Below are 19,555 nucleotides of genomic sequence, written 5' to 3'. Positions count from 1 at the left end.
TAGAAGCATGGTTACAAAGGTGCAAAAAAATACTCAAAACCAAACTGTTTAAGATTTACAGCCTTGTACTTTTCTTTGGAGATCGTATTAAAGATAAAAAATAGACACTTAAAGACCCTGAAAGTGACCAAGACCTTAAACATGACTGAGTATGTGCACTTACAAGGTAAATAAAGAAGTGAAAACATCTAAAGTGGATGTTGATTTCTGATTAAAACAAGGAAAGAGGCAGGGACGTTTTTCAAACAGGAACCAGGCTGACATAAACCAGACGTAGCTGCGTACGTGAGTTTGACATATTTTTCACCGAGTTCATCAACAGGCCTGCCAGAGATACAGCGTTCTTGTGAGGAAAATTTGTCTAAGAGGAATTTCCTTTATTTTAAAGATATTCAGTGTTCGGTCATTCCTTTTCTTTTAATTCTATGAAAGCTTGACTGAATTAAACCTAAAAGCACCTGTCATCCATCAAATGAACGTCAACAGGCAGATTCCGTCAACAGAACAGACAAGTTGAAACTGATTAGATAAAAGCTTTGAGGATCCTCTCACTGTGATTGAATATTGTCAGACACCGTCAATTAAACCACCGGGCTCCGCGTGGCGTCACACCGTCAGCCAGATGTTAACCGTCAAAAGTGAGGGAAGTAAAATCAAGGTTGATTTTTCATTATGATGTTGAAGCCTCTTAATTTAGAGCTTAAATTATCTGCTATTGTGCTCAGACGCCTGTTTGTAATTACACAGCATGAGACCATACGTTTGTTAAACCTCGATGGTAAAGTACTCGTGTTTAAGAGATTGCACGAAACTCTCTGTGGCTTTAAGATAAAGTCACTATGAACCGTGTCACAATGCTAGAAATGATCAACACCTGTTCGATGTTAAAGGTCCGACATTTTACACATTTCTGGTGTTTTATTTGCAGTCCTGATATCCATAAAGAGATATGTTTGTGGTTTTAGGTATAAAAAAAAATTTTTAAATCACCTCAATATCCTTATCATCCCACAAGCTTGTCTCTGGAGCTCTACATATAACATTAGCCTGAGTTTGCGACATCACAAACTCACAGAAGTCCAAACAGCTCGTCCAAATGACACTGCTACTGAAAAAGGTCTGTGTGCTTTTCCAAGTGGACTTAGCGATTTGGCACTTTCACGGCATTTATGCGGCACATACACCTGCTTTTTAATCAAATAAGAAATGGAAATGTTTATTTATACACTATGGGACCTTTAAAGGATATTAGCCAAAGTAAAACGGCTGACAAAAATGATAAAGGTTTAATTACGGCATAAATATTTATATGATGTAACCACTTATGGTTAAGACAAATAAGGCAAACATTTAGCCTCCAAAATGTTGGTCCTTTTATTTATACACAGTAAAAGCTGCTGCTTTCTGTATATTATTATCAGCATTTCTTGTCTTCTCATAATTCATATGAAATTCTTTCTTTATTTTGGTTCGCATTAGTCTCTAATTCATTTTTATTATCCTTCATTTCGTCATTCGTTTGCGAATTACCCCCTAAAATCAAAAAGGCCTCACGACCCCCCCATTTTGGTTGGGAACTGGTGGAATAAGTTTGAATTATTTTGAATATATTAATATAAGTCATCATTCAAACTATTCGTTATGTAAAATATTATGTTGTTCGAATTTGGCAAATAATTCAACAGAAGTAAAAATTCGAAAATTAGATGGACTCAAAACCATTTAAGAAATTATGGGAAATTGACAAACTGAAAACAAGAAAATTAAAGAGAAAATATACCCAATACCCCGCAAGACCTAAAGGCTGCTGCTTTATGTTATGGTTAGAGTCACAAGTCTATAAATTTGATATGAAATCTCATGTGATTGCAAGGCAGGCAGAGTTTGCAGGCACTCTGCATCACAAGAGCTGTCCTACGGCTCAGACTGGCCTTTATTATCTGAATTCATATTCATCATGAGGTACCGTACGCTGTAAGGAATACAAAAGCTATCTGGAATGTTTTCAAACATTATGAAAGAGAGTATTTCAAGCATCATTTTTAAATAAATCTCTAAATGACATGCAGTGGCAGTGAATCCCACAGAGGTGAATGTGTGTATAAGGGGCTTGATACCATGAAAGAAGCAGTCTTTTCAGCCCAGTCTGCTATTGAAAAGCATGACAAGCTCTTCTCTCTTCATTTTTGTTTTATTGACCAAATAGGTCCTTTTATAATGAGTAAAAATAATCTTAATTTGCAACCAATAGTTCATAAAGAAAAACAACGTCTACAGTCATCTTAGCCGCTTTGTAAGGCTCTACTCACCAACCACAGCAGTGCTTTGAGCTATACGCTAACATAGCGTTATCAGATGTAAGATGGGTATTAGATTTGTACGATAATTTGGCCTTCTGAATGATGTGCAATCAATTGTAGCTCTCTCCAGTCCCTACAGGATTTTGGCAACTTTTTGGGGGATTGTTAAGATAAAAAATTTATTGCGGCGGCTTTTCTAAAAATAAATTGCAATGTAATTTGTGGGGTTTTACGAGAGTTTTTTTGTGGTACAACGACTGTAATTAGTTGAGCAAATGAATTTTTTTTTTACTAGATAAGTGCAGTCTTCTACAACTGGAAGTGTATATAAAAGTATGTTAACATGAATCATTCCCATGATAAGACCACATTCCCCACAAACCCCGTCACTTGTTTTTTTCCAGTTAGCTAGCATGTGGTCTGTCTTGATGGTGAGAGGAGAGGGAGCAGAACCTTTGCTGAATGTAAATGAGCAGTTATTTTTGTTAATAAAGCGAGTGTTGTTTGGAAAGACTACTTTATGCTTCAATACTTTCAGCAGAGCTTCTGTTGAGAAAAAAAAATTCTCATCTTTTTCTTCATCTGTCTCTGATCACATTTTCAATCGGTATCTCATCATTCAGTATCCATACCACTGCTGCATCAACTATTAACGTTCATTCTGCAAAATCAGATCCAACAACAACAACCGCAATAAAGGCAAATGCAACTGTTCAAATGCAATAAATTCTACAGCAATGAGAAGAGCAAATTACAAAAAGGCAGGTGTGAAAATACAAGACAAATAAAAAACAATCATATCCAATAGTGCAAGTGTTATTTATTGGTTTCACAAAACATTACAATGTAAACACAATTGTGTGCGTTTACCTGTAGTGGATGTGCTGTCCTTCAACTCCTTCATCTTTTCTGTCCTGTCTTCTTCAGATTCTCTGTGAACATTTATGCACCTCAGAATTAACTCCTCAAACCTTTTCCTAATTTTAATAGCCAAGTAAAATACATGCAAATGCTAAAAGATACTCCGACACTTACTCCTGCCATTGTTGGGGGTCCCAGCAAAGACCTCTAGTTGTCCTTGCAGTTTGTAATCTTCTTGATGGAGGTACTACACTCTCTGCAGTGGCAGGCAGGCGGACAGTGATAAATAGACAAAGAGACAGCTTGTGCATTATGATATAATGGCAGTATCAGCACTCCAGTATTATGGCTATATATGCAAGCAAGCCATTTGGTGCAGGGTGATATGAAAGCAGAATTTTCCATTGTATACATTTCATCCATCGAAATGAAAGACAGTTATTCAGGCAAGACGTGTAATTTCACTACTAATTCTAAACATTAGAATTAGTTTTAATCCAAATCTAGTCTCAATGAAATCAGGTCAGGTGATTTAAAATGTTTCTTGACATACAGTTGCCTCAAACAACATTTTATCAGAGCTCAGTAGATTCTGTTGGACCTCATGGCTTGGTTCTTGTCCTGATATTAAATATTATTAATAAAAATGCAAAAACATGTACTTGCTTTGTCATTATGGGTTACTGGGTGAAACAATTCTGTTTAAAATGAAACCTACAACACCTTAAAGTCTGCAAAAAGTAAAGGGCTCTGAATACTTTCTGAACCGACCTGCAAATCCATGTAAGAAAAGGTGGGGGTTTATTTAATTGAAGTGGCGAGTGTTTCCCAAATGATGAATCAGGATAAAAGTGTTGTTTTTGCGTGTTTTGTCAGTCAGAAGAGAGATAGACATTTACATCCTAACAAGCATTCACCGATAATAAGTCTTCGCAGTGTCTAATCCAGTGTCTCTCACGTTGTCTCTGTTTGTGCTGCTGCTCCCACGCTGAACAACCTCTGCCAAAAACACAAAGTAAACACATTACTGGAGACCAACATTCAAAATGTTACTTACCAGATGAGAAGACCAGACACAAACCACAAACACAGACAAATTCCTGCTCTCCTGACACATCTCAACATAAACACTCAAAACAAATAAGGCTCTGAGGAGAAGCACCACTTAACACAGATTTAAAAAGATATGTTTTAATAGTGCACTGAAGTATGAAAACAGACTTGCAAAATAATGAGATCACTCAAGAGCTTCTGTCGATAAAAAGGAAGTTATTATCGCAGCCTTTTCTGGGCCTTTCGCTTAAGATTGTATCCTCATTGATGACACTTAAAACAAACAAAGAAATCACTCAGACAATAAAAACAAGACAAAATAAACCTGAGAAAGAAAATAATCATATCCGTGATTCCACAAGCACCACTGATAAAAGAGGAAAGACGATAGTGTTGTTTCGGGACACTTAAAATCGAACCATCGGTAAAGAAAAAAACTTCCATACCTGCCATTGTGACAGAAGGAGGGACTGATTGGCAAAAACACAGTAAGTGCAATGAACACGAACAAAACAGTTTGCTATCTGTCACTTAAAGTGCTCAATTTGTTAATTTAACTTCACGGTTATTACTTCTTCCACTTGATACGACGAGTGCAACAAAAAGCTCTCCATGAAGATGTACAAACACCTTGACAGGATGAGTGGAGGAACTTTCACCTTCACCTGTAGCATTTACATAACGGATTACGTGACCGACACCGAGGCTGCTAAAAGAAATGCTTCATGTCCTCACATTGAATCACAAGCAAAGTAAATAAATCATCTTTTAACTTATAAAAAGAAAATCACATACAGTCCAGGTGGTGTGAAATAATCTCAGCTGCAAGTAAAAGTGAATTTTGGCTGCGGTGCAAAGTCTTTACAATGATACATTAAATATTTTCTGATACATCTCAAGATAAATCTGTAGTGGTCATTTGAATTTCACAAATAAAACATCAATAGCATGTCCGTGTTTCCCTGTGTACAGTATTTACACCCAGTTTTGAAAAGGAAACTGCTCGTTATTGCAGTGAAGCGGTTTTTAGCTTATTGCGGGGAGGCTTGTCTTATGTCTCCGTCACAGTTTGTCTTCACGATCCAGCACTGTCAAGACCAACAGGAGGGGAACGGGAGAGCCGTTCATATGAAGGATGGGATGCTTTCTTTTCCATTGTTCTTCGTGTTTGATGTCACACTTATGAAAGAAAACAAAGACTAGTCCCAGGTGGAACAAAGAAAAGGGAGGATATTGTCCTGCTGAAATGTCAAATCCCTTCAGGACAGTGCCTCAAAGAATTGTAGTTTCTCACAAGACACAGAGAGGTCACTCTCTGATGACCCGAGCTGCCCAGGCGGGGTACCATGAAATCCTTAGTGTACTACATTTCCAGTTCTGCCCGATTACTGGTCATGAAAACAATGCAGTCGTATAGTGTGACTTCATCACACCAGAGCTCCCAGAAATCTGTGTGACAGTAAAAAAAAAAAAATACTACCGTGACACTCCAAACAGCACTAACATGTAAAAGCAAAGGTGCTGAGAGTCGTGTCAGCGTTGCAGTTTACAGATGAAGGAGGTGCCTTGTCCATAATACCACAGAAAAAAATCTGGTTTGATCTGCGAGAACAAAAAAGCAGAATTTCTCCTTCAAAAGCCAACTTTGAATAAACTGTATAAAAGGTTTCGATCCAAATGTTTTGAGACGGTTCCTGTTGTGCTCGAACGAATCGCTGTAATGTAATGTGTATGAAGCGGGGGGGGGGAAGCTGTAGCCTTCATTATTAAGTACTCCAAGTTACGTCGCTATATCAACATCAGCACCTGAATCACACACGCTTTTGTGAGCAGTGGCATGTGTGCGTTTTTGAGTTCACCACGGACCTGAAACTTGAGCAGAGAGTGCACGTCAAACCGGGAATCCGCAACAGAGATGAATGAAATGCTTCAGAAAGTCTCCGGCGTCCGAGGGAAAACATTCACTGCAAATGGTGCGATGGTACTTTGGTTTTCCAGCATAACAACACGCAAGTTTAACACCACAACCGTCTCACCCCGCCACGCACGCTCACCACATGTGGCTCCCTGCAACGTTTTATCTGTTCCCCAAACATGTTGACAAAATGTGATGTTTCTCTGCTCAAGTTTCAGGTCCATGATGGCGAAATCAAAAATGTACCAGCGGTCACAAACATGAGCAACTCGGGTGCCGATGTTGATCAAGAGACATGACTTGGAATACTTACTTCTAAAAGTTAAAGCTTCCACCTGCTCCGTGTGCATCACTGTGCTGAGCCCGATTCGTGGGCAACAGAAACAGCCTCTAAACTTTCTGAGGCGTTGTGTCCGCTTCACAAAGACACACTTCACGAAAGAGCAGCAAGGCTTCAGAAAAGGCTCGTGGACAACCACACCAACGTCCGTTACTTCAGCGGCAACAGTGGAAGTCCTCTCCTTTGATTCATCTCCTTAAAAATAACACAGCCACTCCTCCTCTGTTAGTGTTGTGGGCGAGTTCAACGTGTACCGTTTCATTTGGGCACATGACACTATAGTATTGATGGATAATGTCCAGCACCTCGAGTACCATGAAGGATCTTCGACACAGAAAAGAAGTAAAAACAGAGTTCCAGTCGACGCAGACTAAGATGTGAAAGTAAAAAGGAGCTTGTAGAAATGGGTGGGGTCATGTCAACACTGTAGAAAATAAATAGATTCAATAGGAGGCACTTCAATGTCTCTGGAATCTTCCAGATTGTCAGCTTAGTGAGATCCACGTTGGCCACCTTGGGAGACAAATAAGAACGAATTAGGAGAAAATATAGTGGAACAAAGTAAAGTACATTGTGAAAGTGAAGTACAAAGTTAAATGTTGCTGCATTGGTATCTTGAAGCAGCAGAAAGCCATTTGTGCGATTACTGTATGTTACTGTTATTTTAAAGGACTCATTGTTAAGACAGTAACATGCTGCAACATTAGCGGGTGCACAACACGTACACTTTGCTTATTACACACTCAGGGACATGCAGCATGCAAAACATTCAAAATATCAAGATTGCAGTGTTAAACATTATTATTGTGTATTCAGTCTGTTCAATCTGCACACGTGCAGATCTGTTTCCTCTGCAGAGACTTTTTTTGTTGTTTTTTTTCTCCCTAAAACGAGATGATACTCTGAATTATTCCACGTTACGCCCAAAACAAAGTTAAACCAGCAAAAAAACGGATTTGGACACAAAAGCACTTGTTTGATGCGTTAGAGCTCTAAAAGTCACTTATTTGTAAACTTAGAGCGTTAAAACAGAGCCAATAGTTAAAGTTAGTTCAGCGGTCTCTTCCTCCTCGTCAGAACCTGCCGCCTAACATTACCCACAATGCATTAGCACCCGCTAATGTAACCTCAAGATGTCTGCCTCAAGCAGAGATGAGGAGAGGGCTGAAGAAGTCTGGTGAGCTTCAAATTAAAACAACACCCTCTAATATATATTTATATTTATAAAATTCATATCGCGATAACGTGAATATTCCAACTTATTGACGTGATGGAACAATGACATAACGGATCATCAGACCGTTACGATTAACAGTACAAACACTTTTTTTTTGTTGCAATTGCGTTTTCCCGACATCATTAATGAAACATATTTCAGTATTTTAACATATCAATAACAATGTTGTGAAATGCCCTGAAATATTTTAACAACATATTCTATAGAGAAGACTCCCCTTTTAGTTCTTTTTTTTTTTTATATATATATTAAGTGCACGACTCAATGAACCCTGTTGATTTATGCGTGTTCACATTTACACACGCAATATCACGCAATCATACAAACACACGGGTCAACAACACGCAAGCCGGAAAACGGCTGAGTCGTCATTTACGTCGTGTTTGACGGCTGGATCACGAACAGAAGCTTCCTTCGCTGGGGGAGACGGTGTGTAGAGGAATAAGGCTTTCACACTGCTCGCTGTCGTCTGGCAATCTGCGGCGAAAGAGAAGAACGAGCTGTCGATCACCATCACAGTCGTCACCGTGACAATCGCCATTATTATAATCACCCCTCACCGAACGGGGGAACGAGCATTCACAGAAGAACGGAGCGCGTAACTGCCGCAGAGAGGTTAGTCAGCCGAACATGTACATCTGATTACAGACTTAACTTAGCAAGGCTGCGAGCTACAAGTGGAGTCCATTATTCCTGTGAGAATGGAAGACTTTAAGTGTGTCGAGTCAATTCATTTTCTTTAGGTCACACACACACATAACAACAACCCACTTTCTTTTTAAAACTTTTAAAGCTTTAACTTTTTTGAAAAAAATTAAAACACAGGCTGAAAACCATTTAAATCAGCCACTCACTTCCTGAAATGTGTGTGTGTGTGTGTGTGTGTGTGTGTGTGTGTGTGTGTGTGTGTGTGTGTGTGTGTGTGTGTGTGTGTGTGAGAAGATCTTCCATTTGCCTTTATCAGACAATGGAAGCAGCATTTTCACCCATTAAGCATGTGCACCTGTTTCCCCTCTACAATGCCATGGTAACCACATCTGACGTCTGCAACATGACTCTACACAAATAAAGGCTCCGTGTGACTAATAAGGAAATTACTTTTTTTTCTTTATTAGTAATTGGTCGCCTTTGTGATTGCATTCAGTTTAATTCCTCTCATGTCATTTAACAGTTTATAAATATACATCAAACAGCAGACGCCATCACGCCAAATTATGCCATCAACACCTTGTAACAAAGTCGCACGCAGGGACTTTTGATGCCGTGTTGCTGTATTCAAACATCTCTAAAAGTTCAACTTATTTTTCCGTTAATGTTGTCTTAGTCACTGATAAGTTCCACAGTTAGTAGAGAAATGGAAGAAGATTGTTGGAGTACAATGAGGAATCTTTAGGACTGACATTTGCCCCGGTGCATTGGTCACAATGCCGTTAAAAGGACGGCAGTATTTCTTCACTTCATGTTAATTACTTAGTTCAAGGCATCGAAAAGCACACAGCACTTATCTATAATAGAGAATAGAGGCCGGATGATTTCTTGGCCGATATTGGATCACATATATTTTAGAATCGGCGTATAAGGTGTCCAATATACGCCGATAGAAACGTTCTTTCTTTTTTTCTTTTACAGAAGAAGTTACTTAAGGTCGCAGAATGAAATCAGTTTCTGTTCCCGTTGGTTTTTGTTTTGTTTTGAATGAGAGCTGCCTAGTGGGCTACTTGTTAGAAAAGTGTACGAACTTTTACTTGAAAAGTTTACAAACTTGTTTTTGTGTAAACAGTGTCACAGCTCATGTCAATCAAATGTAAGATAAATTAGAAATTGTTTTATTTGTGGGTTTTTTAAATAGTTATTTATAATAATTCATCAAGTTTAATTTGTCAGAGCACTAACATCAGTGGACAATATACTGTAAAATAGCCTGCATCCATTGCATATCTGTGTCAAGAGTGTTTGATATAACAGGGATGAGGGATCTTTTTTTTAAAAAAAAAAGAAGTGTTTTTATATATATTGTATATACACTGTATAAAGAATATCAAACGATATGTCTGGATTGGATTTTTTTTGTTTTGTTTTACTCCCTAATATCTGTGTTGGCCCCGAAAATCCAGTATCAGTCCACCTGCAGTGGAAAACTCACGACTCGACTGTGAACCCGTAGTTCACTTGGATTAACCCAACTTTAAATTACACACATTCATAACTGAAGAAATTAAGTATATTATTCAATTTAACTTAATATCAAAGGCTTGTACAGTTACAAAGGCTGCCAGCATCAAACAAAACAGGAATGTAATATTTAAACCCAACAGGAAGTGAGATAACGCCACTGAATACTCCACAGTTACACTGTTGAAGGGCGCCCTCTGTTGGTTCTGCCCCTGTTCTCTTTACAAATGGAGTCTTAACATTATGTACACAATCCATCTCACAACTAAGCAAACTAACAACAGACAAAAAACATTACATTAAAGTATATATGACTTGTAACAGTGGGTATGTTAGCATGTGCACGTAGCCTGTTTTTGAGTGGGAGAACACCAACATGGCTGACGCAGTGTGTGTGTGTGTGTGTGTGTGTGTGTGTGTGTGTGTGTGTGTGTGTGTGTGTGTGTGTGTGTGTGTGTGAGAAGATCTTCCATTTGCCTTTATCAGACAATGGAAGCAGCATTTTCACCCATTAAGCATGTGCACCTGTTTCCCCTCTACAATGCCATGGTAACCACATCTGACGTCTGCAACATGACTCTACACAAATAAAGGCTCTGTGACTAATAAGGAAATTACTTTTTTTTTCTTTATTAGTAATTGGTCGCCTTTGTGATTAAATTCAGTTTAATTCCTCTCATGTCATTTAACAGTTTATAAATATACATCAAACAGCAGACGCCATCACGCCAAATTATGCCATCAGCACCTTGTAACAAAGTCGCACGCAGGGACTTTTGATGTCGTGTTGCTGTATTCAAACATCTCTAAAAGTTCAACTTATTTTTCCATTAATGTTGTCTTAGTCACTGATAAGTTCCACAGTGTGTGTGTGTGTGTGTGTGTGTGTGTGTGTGTGTGTGTGTGTGTGTGTGTGTGTGTTACCCTCTGTGGAATCAGACAGTGTGGACCGTACCTCTGGATCCGATGTTTTCTGCAAATGAAGGCGTAAACTCTCCTCAGCCCCACCAGCACCGGGTCCCAGTTGTTGTAGTGACATAGGAGCGTGGCGATGAAGAAGGAGAGGAAGACGGGGACCGCCCCGGCAAAAAATAACCATGAGAAGCGTACCTGTCAAAACACACATAAAGTCTTTTACAGTCATTTATAAATACATGTTAACATTTAACAAAGTACAGAAGATCCCAATTCATGAATACTTACTGATGTCACAAGATTAACAGTTTGAAATAATTTCTGTGAAAATAAACATGACAAACAGTACAGAATCTCTTTTAAAGACACTCTTCAGTGCCCAAAATCAATACATTACCCAAATTCTTCTTTTTATTATCTCTTCAAACTCTAATTTTCTTCCACTTGGAGTCTTGTTGATCCTGAATAAACATTATCTAGAGCTTCATTTTAAACTTTGTCTCTTATTGTTAAGTAGCTGCGGCAGGAAACTTACCTTCTGCATGCAAATATCTGCCATAATAGAGAGCGGGATGGTGAGGCTCAGGGCCAGAGTCCCGATTAAAGAGGATGTCAGGAAACAGCCCCTAATTTAAAAACAAAAAAAAGAATTACAAGTTAGAAAATTACATTGTTTTTTTTTTGTTTTTTTAAATACAACACATAAGTCAAGTGGAAATTTCAGTCCAGAAAACTGCTCAAGTGAGGTTATGAAAATTTAAAAAGCTCATGATTTGGACCCCAAACATTTTTCGCATCAGCCGACTCACCAGAGCCAGAGGAACTCCGAGAGAACGGTTCCGATGAGGCCGTTTATGAGGATGTACGTCCACACGAGCTGGCTGGGAAGCTCGAAGGCCTCGAAGCCCGTGTAGTGGAGCAGGAGGAAACCGGGCCACAGCAGCAGCAGGTTGAACAGACCCACAAACCCTGAGAGACACACAGCAGCTCCGGCTTAGACGACTGTAACGTGCAGGTGTCTCTAGTTTTTCTGCTCACTGAGCGTTTTAGTTCATAGATTAAAAACTGAAATAACAGGATGATTTGAAAAAGCCTGGACCTCGTCCTTTAAACAGTTGTCTTCCTTGAGTATTTGCTTACCAAAGAACATTGGGATGTCCAGCTTATCCTCCCGATCCACTCGTCTCTTGATCATTACGATGTAGACGGCGTACAGCATCGCCCCGGCCAGCGACCACAGGGAACCTTCCACAACATTTAATTCACTCAGATAGATGTCTTCACAGCATACTAATTTAACTCTCCTGGTCAGGAGTGTCAATGTTTATTTTCAACAACAACAAAAATAAAAAAAGAGACAGATACTCGCCGTCTCTATGGTTACCTATGACACCTTTCTCATCGGGGTTGTCCATGCTGGAGAGGCTCACGAGGGCAACCCCCCCCATGCTAAACAAGAGAGATACCCAATGAAACTGACAAGTAAACATACAAGGGAACCAATTTGTTTTTTAAAGCTGAAAAGCAAAAACAAGAAACACAGAAAGTATTAAACAGCTGTACTATTCATGAGCTAGATGAGAAAATTGTTACATGACAATTAAAAAACAAAGTGACTGCTTTTCTTTCACATTTTACAGCGACTAGAGACCGGTATGCGATCAGTTCACTTTGCACAACAGTTTGGATAAAATCAAGCACACAGTTAAAATATTTATACATAAAGTTTGGAAACGATGAAAACAGTCAGCCGGGCTCCGAACGAAGAGATGTCCTTTGTTATTACAACTTGACATTAACCAACAAAACACAACCTCTCGATGTCTTTATTAGGACAACTTAAGCAAGTAATGCCAAACTTAACTAATTATAACAGTGCTGTAACTATTTCCTTCACCTCAACTACAGTGGCAGAAGTTAAGGTCACGTGTTTATGACAGAAACATCTCATCTCGACTTTGCATTGAAAATTAACGAATTAGTGACACTTAATGGCGCGAAAACAAATTCACACTCAAGACTATTTTCATTCTGAAAAAATAAAAAGACTCAAACATGACTGTACAATCTAAAGCTTGTTTACGAGCAGTGAAAAATATGAAACATCTGTACAGGTGAGTTCATTTAACCGCAGTCAGACACATCAAAATAAAGCACCTCCCGCCCCACCGTGTTATTTCAAATTTTTAGGATGAAAGCAGAACAATCAAAAAGCAGTTACACAGCAAACAAAAGAAATATGATGTGATAATCAGTGAGCTTTGGAGGCGCTTGAAGGCAGATTTCTGCACTTTGAAGAGACTCAGGTTAACTATTTCCACACATTCCAGTTTGTTTGCTAACTTAAGCTAACAAGCTAAAGTCAAACTACTCTATTTAAATGTTTAAAATTAACATTTTAAGAAAAACATCTTGGAAAAAGAAGACTTCAAGAAGTCTTGTGCTCCAAGGTTAAATTTAGTACTAAATGTGATGCTAGAAGAAGATCAGGTTCACAAAAACAATTCCAGGTTATCCACTAGCGATTGTGAATTTTTTTGTTGTCCCTAAAAATGTTTGTGGAAATCTGGCTGGAGCTGATGAGATATATTTTGATCTGTACCAGATAAAAAGGACAGAAGAATAGTTACAGATCTTACGAGTGATTTGATTTAATTCAGTCATAAATCAAAATGCACAATTAAAGTAGGGGGAAATTAATATGACTGGGTCGAACTCTGATCAGTGTGGTGAGTTCAGATCTGCAGGGAACGATACTCAACAAGTAAAGGTTTGGATTTGGTCGACGCATGCATGAGGTGCTTGGAGAAGGAAATACAACAACGACAAGCCAGGAGGAATGAACTACACCAACTGTGTTCATCTTATTTAAAAGGACACGTCCGCAAACATTCATGAATTTCAACCACAAGCAACTTTCTCAAAGGGGCTGAACCACTTTTTAGAAAACACAAATCGAGATGAAAAGCACAAAGGCTGACAAAAACAACATGAAACAACACGTTTACTTTTGTAAATCTACACCAAGCGCCCAAAAATTCCCAGCACGCCCTTCTCGCCACTTCGATTGAGCCTTACCTCAGGGCCACAGCTAACAGTTTGGACAAGGTGAAACGGTCACTGCTGTTACTGGGAAATATGGCCGCTAGGATGAGTGTAAACAGGCCTGAAGAGGGAGATGTGACAGAGGACATTTAGTTTAGTCAGAAAACTGAGGATGAAACGGTTGAGGGATATATATCACGATATTTTCCTTTATACCTGTCATAGGCGTGTCAGTATTTACATTTTATTTATTTGAAGGAAAGTCTACAGAGAGAAGAAGAGTCACCTGAAGTGGAAGACAAAATGTTGACAATAGCGACCTGCGTGTCGGACAGAGCTTCCTGGTAGGACAGGTTGGCCAGGAACCACTGGAAGACAAACACAGGCAGACATGTGATAATATGTACCAACACTTCTAAATATTGTGTAAACAGTGTTTAAAAAAGCAATTAATGTAAGCCAATTAAACAGAATAAACACCAGGAGAAAAAAAAACACTTAAAAACCCAGATGATTAACATTACTCCAAACTAAAAGGCAGATTAAAGAAAATAGGTCTTTAGTTTCCTTTAGTTTGCCATATCCAGGGGAAAACATAAAACTTTTAGAAGTGGTAATTCAACTCACTCTTCAATCTCTGACGTTCTAGTTTTCGGTGTGATTCTGAAAACTGCCAATAAAGTGTCCAGTGTTTCCCACACATAGACTTTACTTGGGAGGACCAGCCAGGTGTATTTAACCACCTTTTTTTTTTTTTTTTAATCTGTCAAAGAGAACGTCACCATTCCCTGCTGATTAACTAGTGGACGATCTCCCCTCGTTCTGCTTCACTTGTTTCTCCTCTTATGCGACTTCAAATTAAAATCTCTCTGGTGTTACACACACAGTCCAACCACATACAAGATGTTGACCTCGTCTCTATGGTCGGAGACACACTGGGCGTCAACTTATTTAAATCTTATTTTATTTTATATTATACACCATATAATTTTATTTCAATAACTGGAGACTGGAGGCTTTTAAAATAATGACGCTGAAACCCCCAAAAAACGTGTGCTTTTTGTCTTTAAAATATAAAGTTAATGAAATAATAAAGGTCTTAACATGACAGTATTTTCTATATAGTATAGTATAGTATAGTATAGTATTTCATGTGGCTGAAAACCTTTCTGAGTGCCATCTCTAACCATTGACAGGTTAAGTAAATACAATAATCTCATACCGCGTTGCTAACTCCAAGCTGTTCTACTCACCACAAAGCAAAAGAAGAAGCTGATTTTAGCCACATCTGTGATGGTTAGCTTGCCGACAGTGCGCAGCATGGCCTCGTGGTCCTTGGCGGCCGGGTAGGACATGCGGGACAGCTTGGCCTCCAGGGCTTGAGTGGAGGGCAGCTGACGCACCTCCATGACATTACTGAAACGCACCCGCTGCTTTTTAGAAGCTGCGAGTGAGAAGCAGAGAGAGGAAAGAATTCATGCAGGGAAAAACAGGTTTTATTTAAATGCTAAAACAGAAAAACTAAGTAATTTTGTATTTGCAGCGAAACCATCATTTTATTGTATTAAATTTCAGCGTCATTAGGCTCTAATGCTGCATTTTCAACACGTGCCAATAAATATGAACCACTGGAGTTAAATCACACCAGAAACTCTTATAAACTCTCTTGACATTTTATGTGAGAATTTGGACAAATATGGACTTAGAATCGAGGTCAGACAACTTTTCAGAAGGGAATTACCTAACCTAACCTAACCTAATTACTTAAAAATGAGGAAAAGCCAAAGGAATCAACACATTATTCAACTGCTCAGTGACATAGAGCTGAGACATTTGATCATAGTTTTGTTCTTCTTAATGACAAATGTGAAAAACAGGAACGGGACAAAAGAAAAGGAGTCCAAAGGTTGCCTAAAAGGTGAGACGGGTTTCTCTCTTACTGGCTGTAAACTGTCTATTTTCACAGCTCGTTGCTGCCCTCTATTGTTCAGACATGATGAGGTATCCAATCACATCTCAGTCAACACCTGCCTGAGTTCTACATACAAATATGCATCATGGTACTTCTTTTGTAACAATAACGACAGCAGATTGATACTCACAAGATTCACAGTCTCCGATTAAATAGTTGGAGTGCTCGGTAGGTACGTCCTGGAACTTCACTGGCACGTACAGCGGTTCACTCTGCGAGACACAAAGACAAACATCACCGTCAGTCAGGAGGTAACGCACTCAACTATTCTGCAGTCAGGAGTTTTCTCTGCAATTAAAACTACGTACCAAACAGTTGTTCACAGTGGTGTCAGTGGTGCAGGATGCAAAGTAGGCCTCGGCATCAGCAAACTGCAGAATAAACAGTTCAAACCATCAACTTACAGAACAAAACCAAGAATTCACACTCTGAATTTCTGTAGTCATTTAACCATTTTATCCAAATAGACATTTGTTTGAGATTGGTTTTTTTTACAAATTAGTTTATGAATTCTTGAGTTACAGCCACAAACGTGTTTTGTGAGGACGTTTGTTTTAGATGTAACAGACGTGGGGTGACCTTTGACCTTTGATCCATTCATTCTTTGAGTCAAAAGTAAAAGTGTGGTTAAACTACTTACAAACGCGGCGTGCCGGCGTTTCAGAGTGCCGGTGCACTGCTGCCTCCAGGGCCGCCACAGCAGGAAACCCAGCAAATACAGCACGAACATGGACGTCTTGGTAAACGTGCTGAAGAAAGGTTTGTTGTACTCCTGTCGCTTGAAAATGTACTACAGGAATAAAAAGAGAAGAAAACTGTTAAGTAAGTAACACATGTTGTTGGAAAGTCTCTGATTGCACCCTCAAGATACAATATCTGGTTTTACAATACCGACTGAAATACCTTTGAATTCAGTTTTTTTTCCTCTCATGCACTTTAATTTTCTTTTGCGTTTATAGTTTATCAGGGAAAATATTGTAGTGGCTATTATGACCTAAAAACAAACCAAAAACGCCACTGATGCATCATGGGGATGTGGTTTACGATTTATTTATCCAAAAGAAGCAGCAAACTGTAGAACAAAGTAATCATGTTTCCTGTGGCCTCTCAAAGGTCCAACAAAGTCTTATGTACCGAAATAGCCTCAGATGCCCTTCGTGTTACCCAGTTAACAAAACAAACACACACTAAATAAAATACTCGTTAACCAAAACTCAACAAGCAAATGATGCCATTAAACAAATAATTAGTAAAAGAGAATATTATTAATATCGAGTTGGAATTAAGCAAAATATAAAGTCATCCAAACTCCAAATAAACTCATAAACATTAGAAAAGCGAACAAACAAACTAATAAATAGCTTCTAATGTAACATTTTTCTAAGAGCAGGGGAGGAGAGTGCCGGCATAATGGGACACTTGATACATTCGCTTTACGGCATTTCAAAAGGAATCATTGAACTTTTTACTTCAGTACATCCATCTGTCTGATCAAACTTGTGTCAAACACTGCTGCACTAAATCCAAATAAATATTACAAGTTCCCACCACTGCCTGCTGATCCCACCACATCTCCATGCACTCTGACTACATCTGCGTCCTCGTGTCTCTTTGTCTCTGACAGTGGTGTCATCTTACACTGCAGCACACCTGGCAGCAGCAGGTGTGGAAATGTGACTGACTGACTGACTGAGGCAAAGTCCTTACTGAGGTCAGCTCCGAGGAGGCCACCCAGATGACATCCACCAGCAGGAGTATCACCACCCCGAGGGCCATCCGCCTCCGCTGGGCCGCAGTGCTGCCCTGAGAGCTCATCCGGTTCATGATGAACACCCACTCCATCGGGACACTGAAGAGAGATTTACAGATTAAACATGAACAGGAGAAACTCACAAATCTGCTGATTAATGCTCAAATCAGAAAGTCATTAATTCGTAAATTACCTTTATATGAAACTGATTTGACACACTCCTAATTATTGGCTGTGACAAGAAAGCACAGCAATATTACAACTACTAATAGTTAGTCAATTCTATGTATTATAATCTAATGTAACTATTGACTAAACAAGAAAAGAATCACCAAGTTGATCAACAATGACATCAGCTGCAGCCTTTTTAAATTGACATCATCAAGGTCTCTGTAGTCATGCAGGTAAACATGACAACCACCGCCGGTGCAGATCTGTCAGACTGTTTCTTGCTCGGGAATAAACAATGTTTTTCAGTGAAACTCTTTCAGGCCACACGTGGAGTAAGTAAATGAAAGGTAACAGACGATACATCAAGAGAAAAGGCTACGTGTGGTTATCCTTTGCACACTTCAATAATCAATTCAAGTAAAATCACAGTTCATTGTAGCCCAAGACTCAAAGTGCTGTAAATAATAAAAACAACATTGAGCAACATCAGCAAAAAAACTAAAAAAAAAACGTGGAAGTGAGCTAAACCACGTACAAAACATCACAAAGGGAATATTCGACACACACAATACATGCAATCAAACAATCAATAGCCAGCATCAGCAAAACATACAAAAATATACGAAATAGAGACAACAAATAACAAAAGCACATGTATACTACTATCCTAACCTTGCACACATCGATTGACTGGAAAACTGTTGACCACAGTTTAGTATGTCAGGCGAACTAAAAGATGCTGAAGGCTGATTAGTGAAGATGAGTTCTGAGTTTAATTTTAATGAAATCAACCGAGTTAGACTCTCAAATGTGAGCAGGAAGACGCTTCCACAGTGGAGGGGCTCGGTAAGAGGAAACCCAACCACCTACTGATGTTTTACATATTTTTTGAATAGTCAGGAGGTGGACATTATGAGAGTAGAGCCCCAGCTGGTGGGTGAGGAGTCACTAGAGGTGATGAGTAGGAAGGATGCAAGTCTGTGTAACACTAATACCAATCCTGGTTGTCTCGTCTAGGAAGCCAAAAGCAGTGAAATAAGAACAGGGGTGAAAACATCACATCTTCTTGCCTCGGTTTATATCCTAGCAGCAGTATTTTGTACAGAATAGTTGATCTCAGTAAGACAGATGCACACCTGGTCGCCTGCAAAATGTAGACTCTGAATTGTTTCCCCTGGTCTTTCCAGATGTCAGCTCAGATTCACTGTGTAACCCAGAGAGAGTCGAGGCCAGACAGGTACTCACGGCTAACAAAAACCTGCAACAACGAAAAGAAAGCACAAATGTAACTCTTTTTTTTTATTATTTTATTTGTTTTTATTTAAACCAGGAATAAACGCGACTCTCCGCCGGCTCGGTGCCAGCTGTGTGACCGTGTACGATGTCAGATTCAGCTTCAGATCCTGAAATTAGCGAAACGGACGGCACGTGATGCTCGAGGTTGTAATTGAATGTGAAGTTCCCTGAAGTTCACGTTCAGTCACACTTCATTTGTCCCGTCGACGCTGCAGGTCGCTGCGCTGCGTTGAGCTGCTTGTTTATCTATTAACGAGCTACGTGCTAACGAGCTTGATTTCGCCAAGCGAGCAAAACAAACGCGCAATAAAAGTAGTTTTTTTTTTTCTTACCTGACTGCGAGGAGAAGTCGTTGAGTCTGCACCATGAGCATTATGCCATTTCACATGCTGCGGAAATGTTGACAAACTCACAGTTTTTACGATGAAATGATTACAAGCCCAACGGTTGTAAACATTAGCACACCCTCTCTTCCTTATTATCAGGTGACATCACTTATGGCGCGGAGACTTCTGGGAAATGTTGTCT

At 39.3% G+C, this 19,555-nt stretch overlaps 1 protein-coding gene across 1 annotated transcript; it reads right to left on the bottom strand.

Annotated features, from left to right (window-relative positions):
- Positions 1 to 4,336: 4,336 nt before the first annotated feature.
- LOC138201428 (solute carrier family 35 member F5-like) lies at positions 4,337 to 19,542 on the bottom strand. Its single transcript, XM_069154920.1, has 16 exons — positions 19,360 to 19,542; positions 18,868 to 18,989; positions 17,518 to 17,659; positions 16,451 to 16,600; positions 16,119 to 16,181; positions 15,941 to 16,022; positions 15,092 to 15,282; positions 14,125 to 14,206; positions 13,872 to 13,959; positions 12,178 to 12,242; positions 11,934 to 12,038; positions 11,603 to 11,762; positions 11,329 to 11,419; positions 10,834 to 10,988; positions 8,083 to 8,183; positions 4,337 to 6,982 (listed from the first exon to the last, which is right to left on the bottom strand). Exons 3-15 carry the CDS (start codon positions 17,650 to 17,652, stop codon positions 8,102 to 8,104), a joined length of 1,449 nt encoding a protein of 482 aa, XP_069011021.1. The 5' UTR covers positions 17,653 to 17,659; positions 18,868 to 18,989; positions 19,360 to 19,542; the 3' UTR covers positions 4,337 to 6,982; positions 8,083 to 8,101.
- Positions 19,543 to 19,555: the final 13 nt, after the last annotated feature.

The sequence above is a fragment of the Embiotoca jacksoni genome, unplaced genomic scaffold, assembly GCF_022577435.1.
Source record: "Embiotoca jacksoni isolate LCO1_2020_lvr unplaced genomic scaffold, fEmbJac1.0.p SCAF_2, whole genome shotgun sequence".
Lineage (NCBI taxonomy): Eukaryota > Metazoa > Chordata > Actinopteri > Embiotocidae > Embiotoca > Embiotoca jacksoni.
This window is presented reverse-complemented; position numbering and strand designations above follow the sequence as displayed.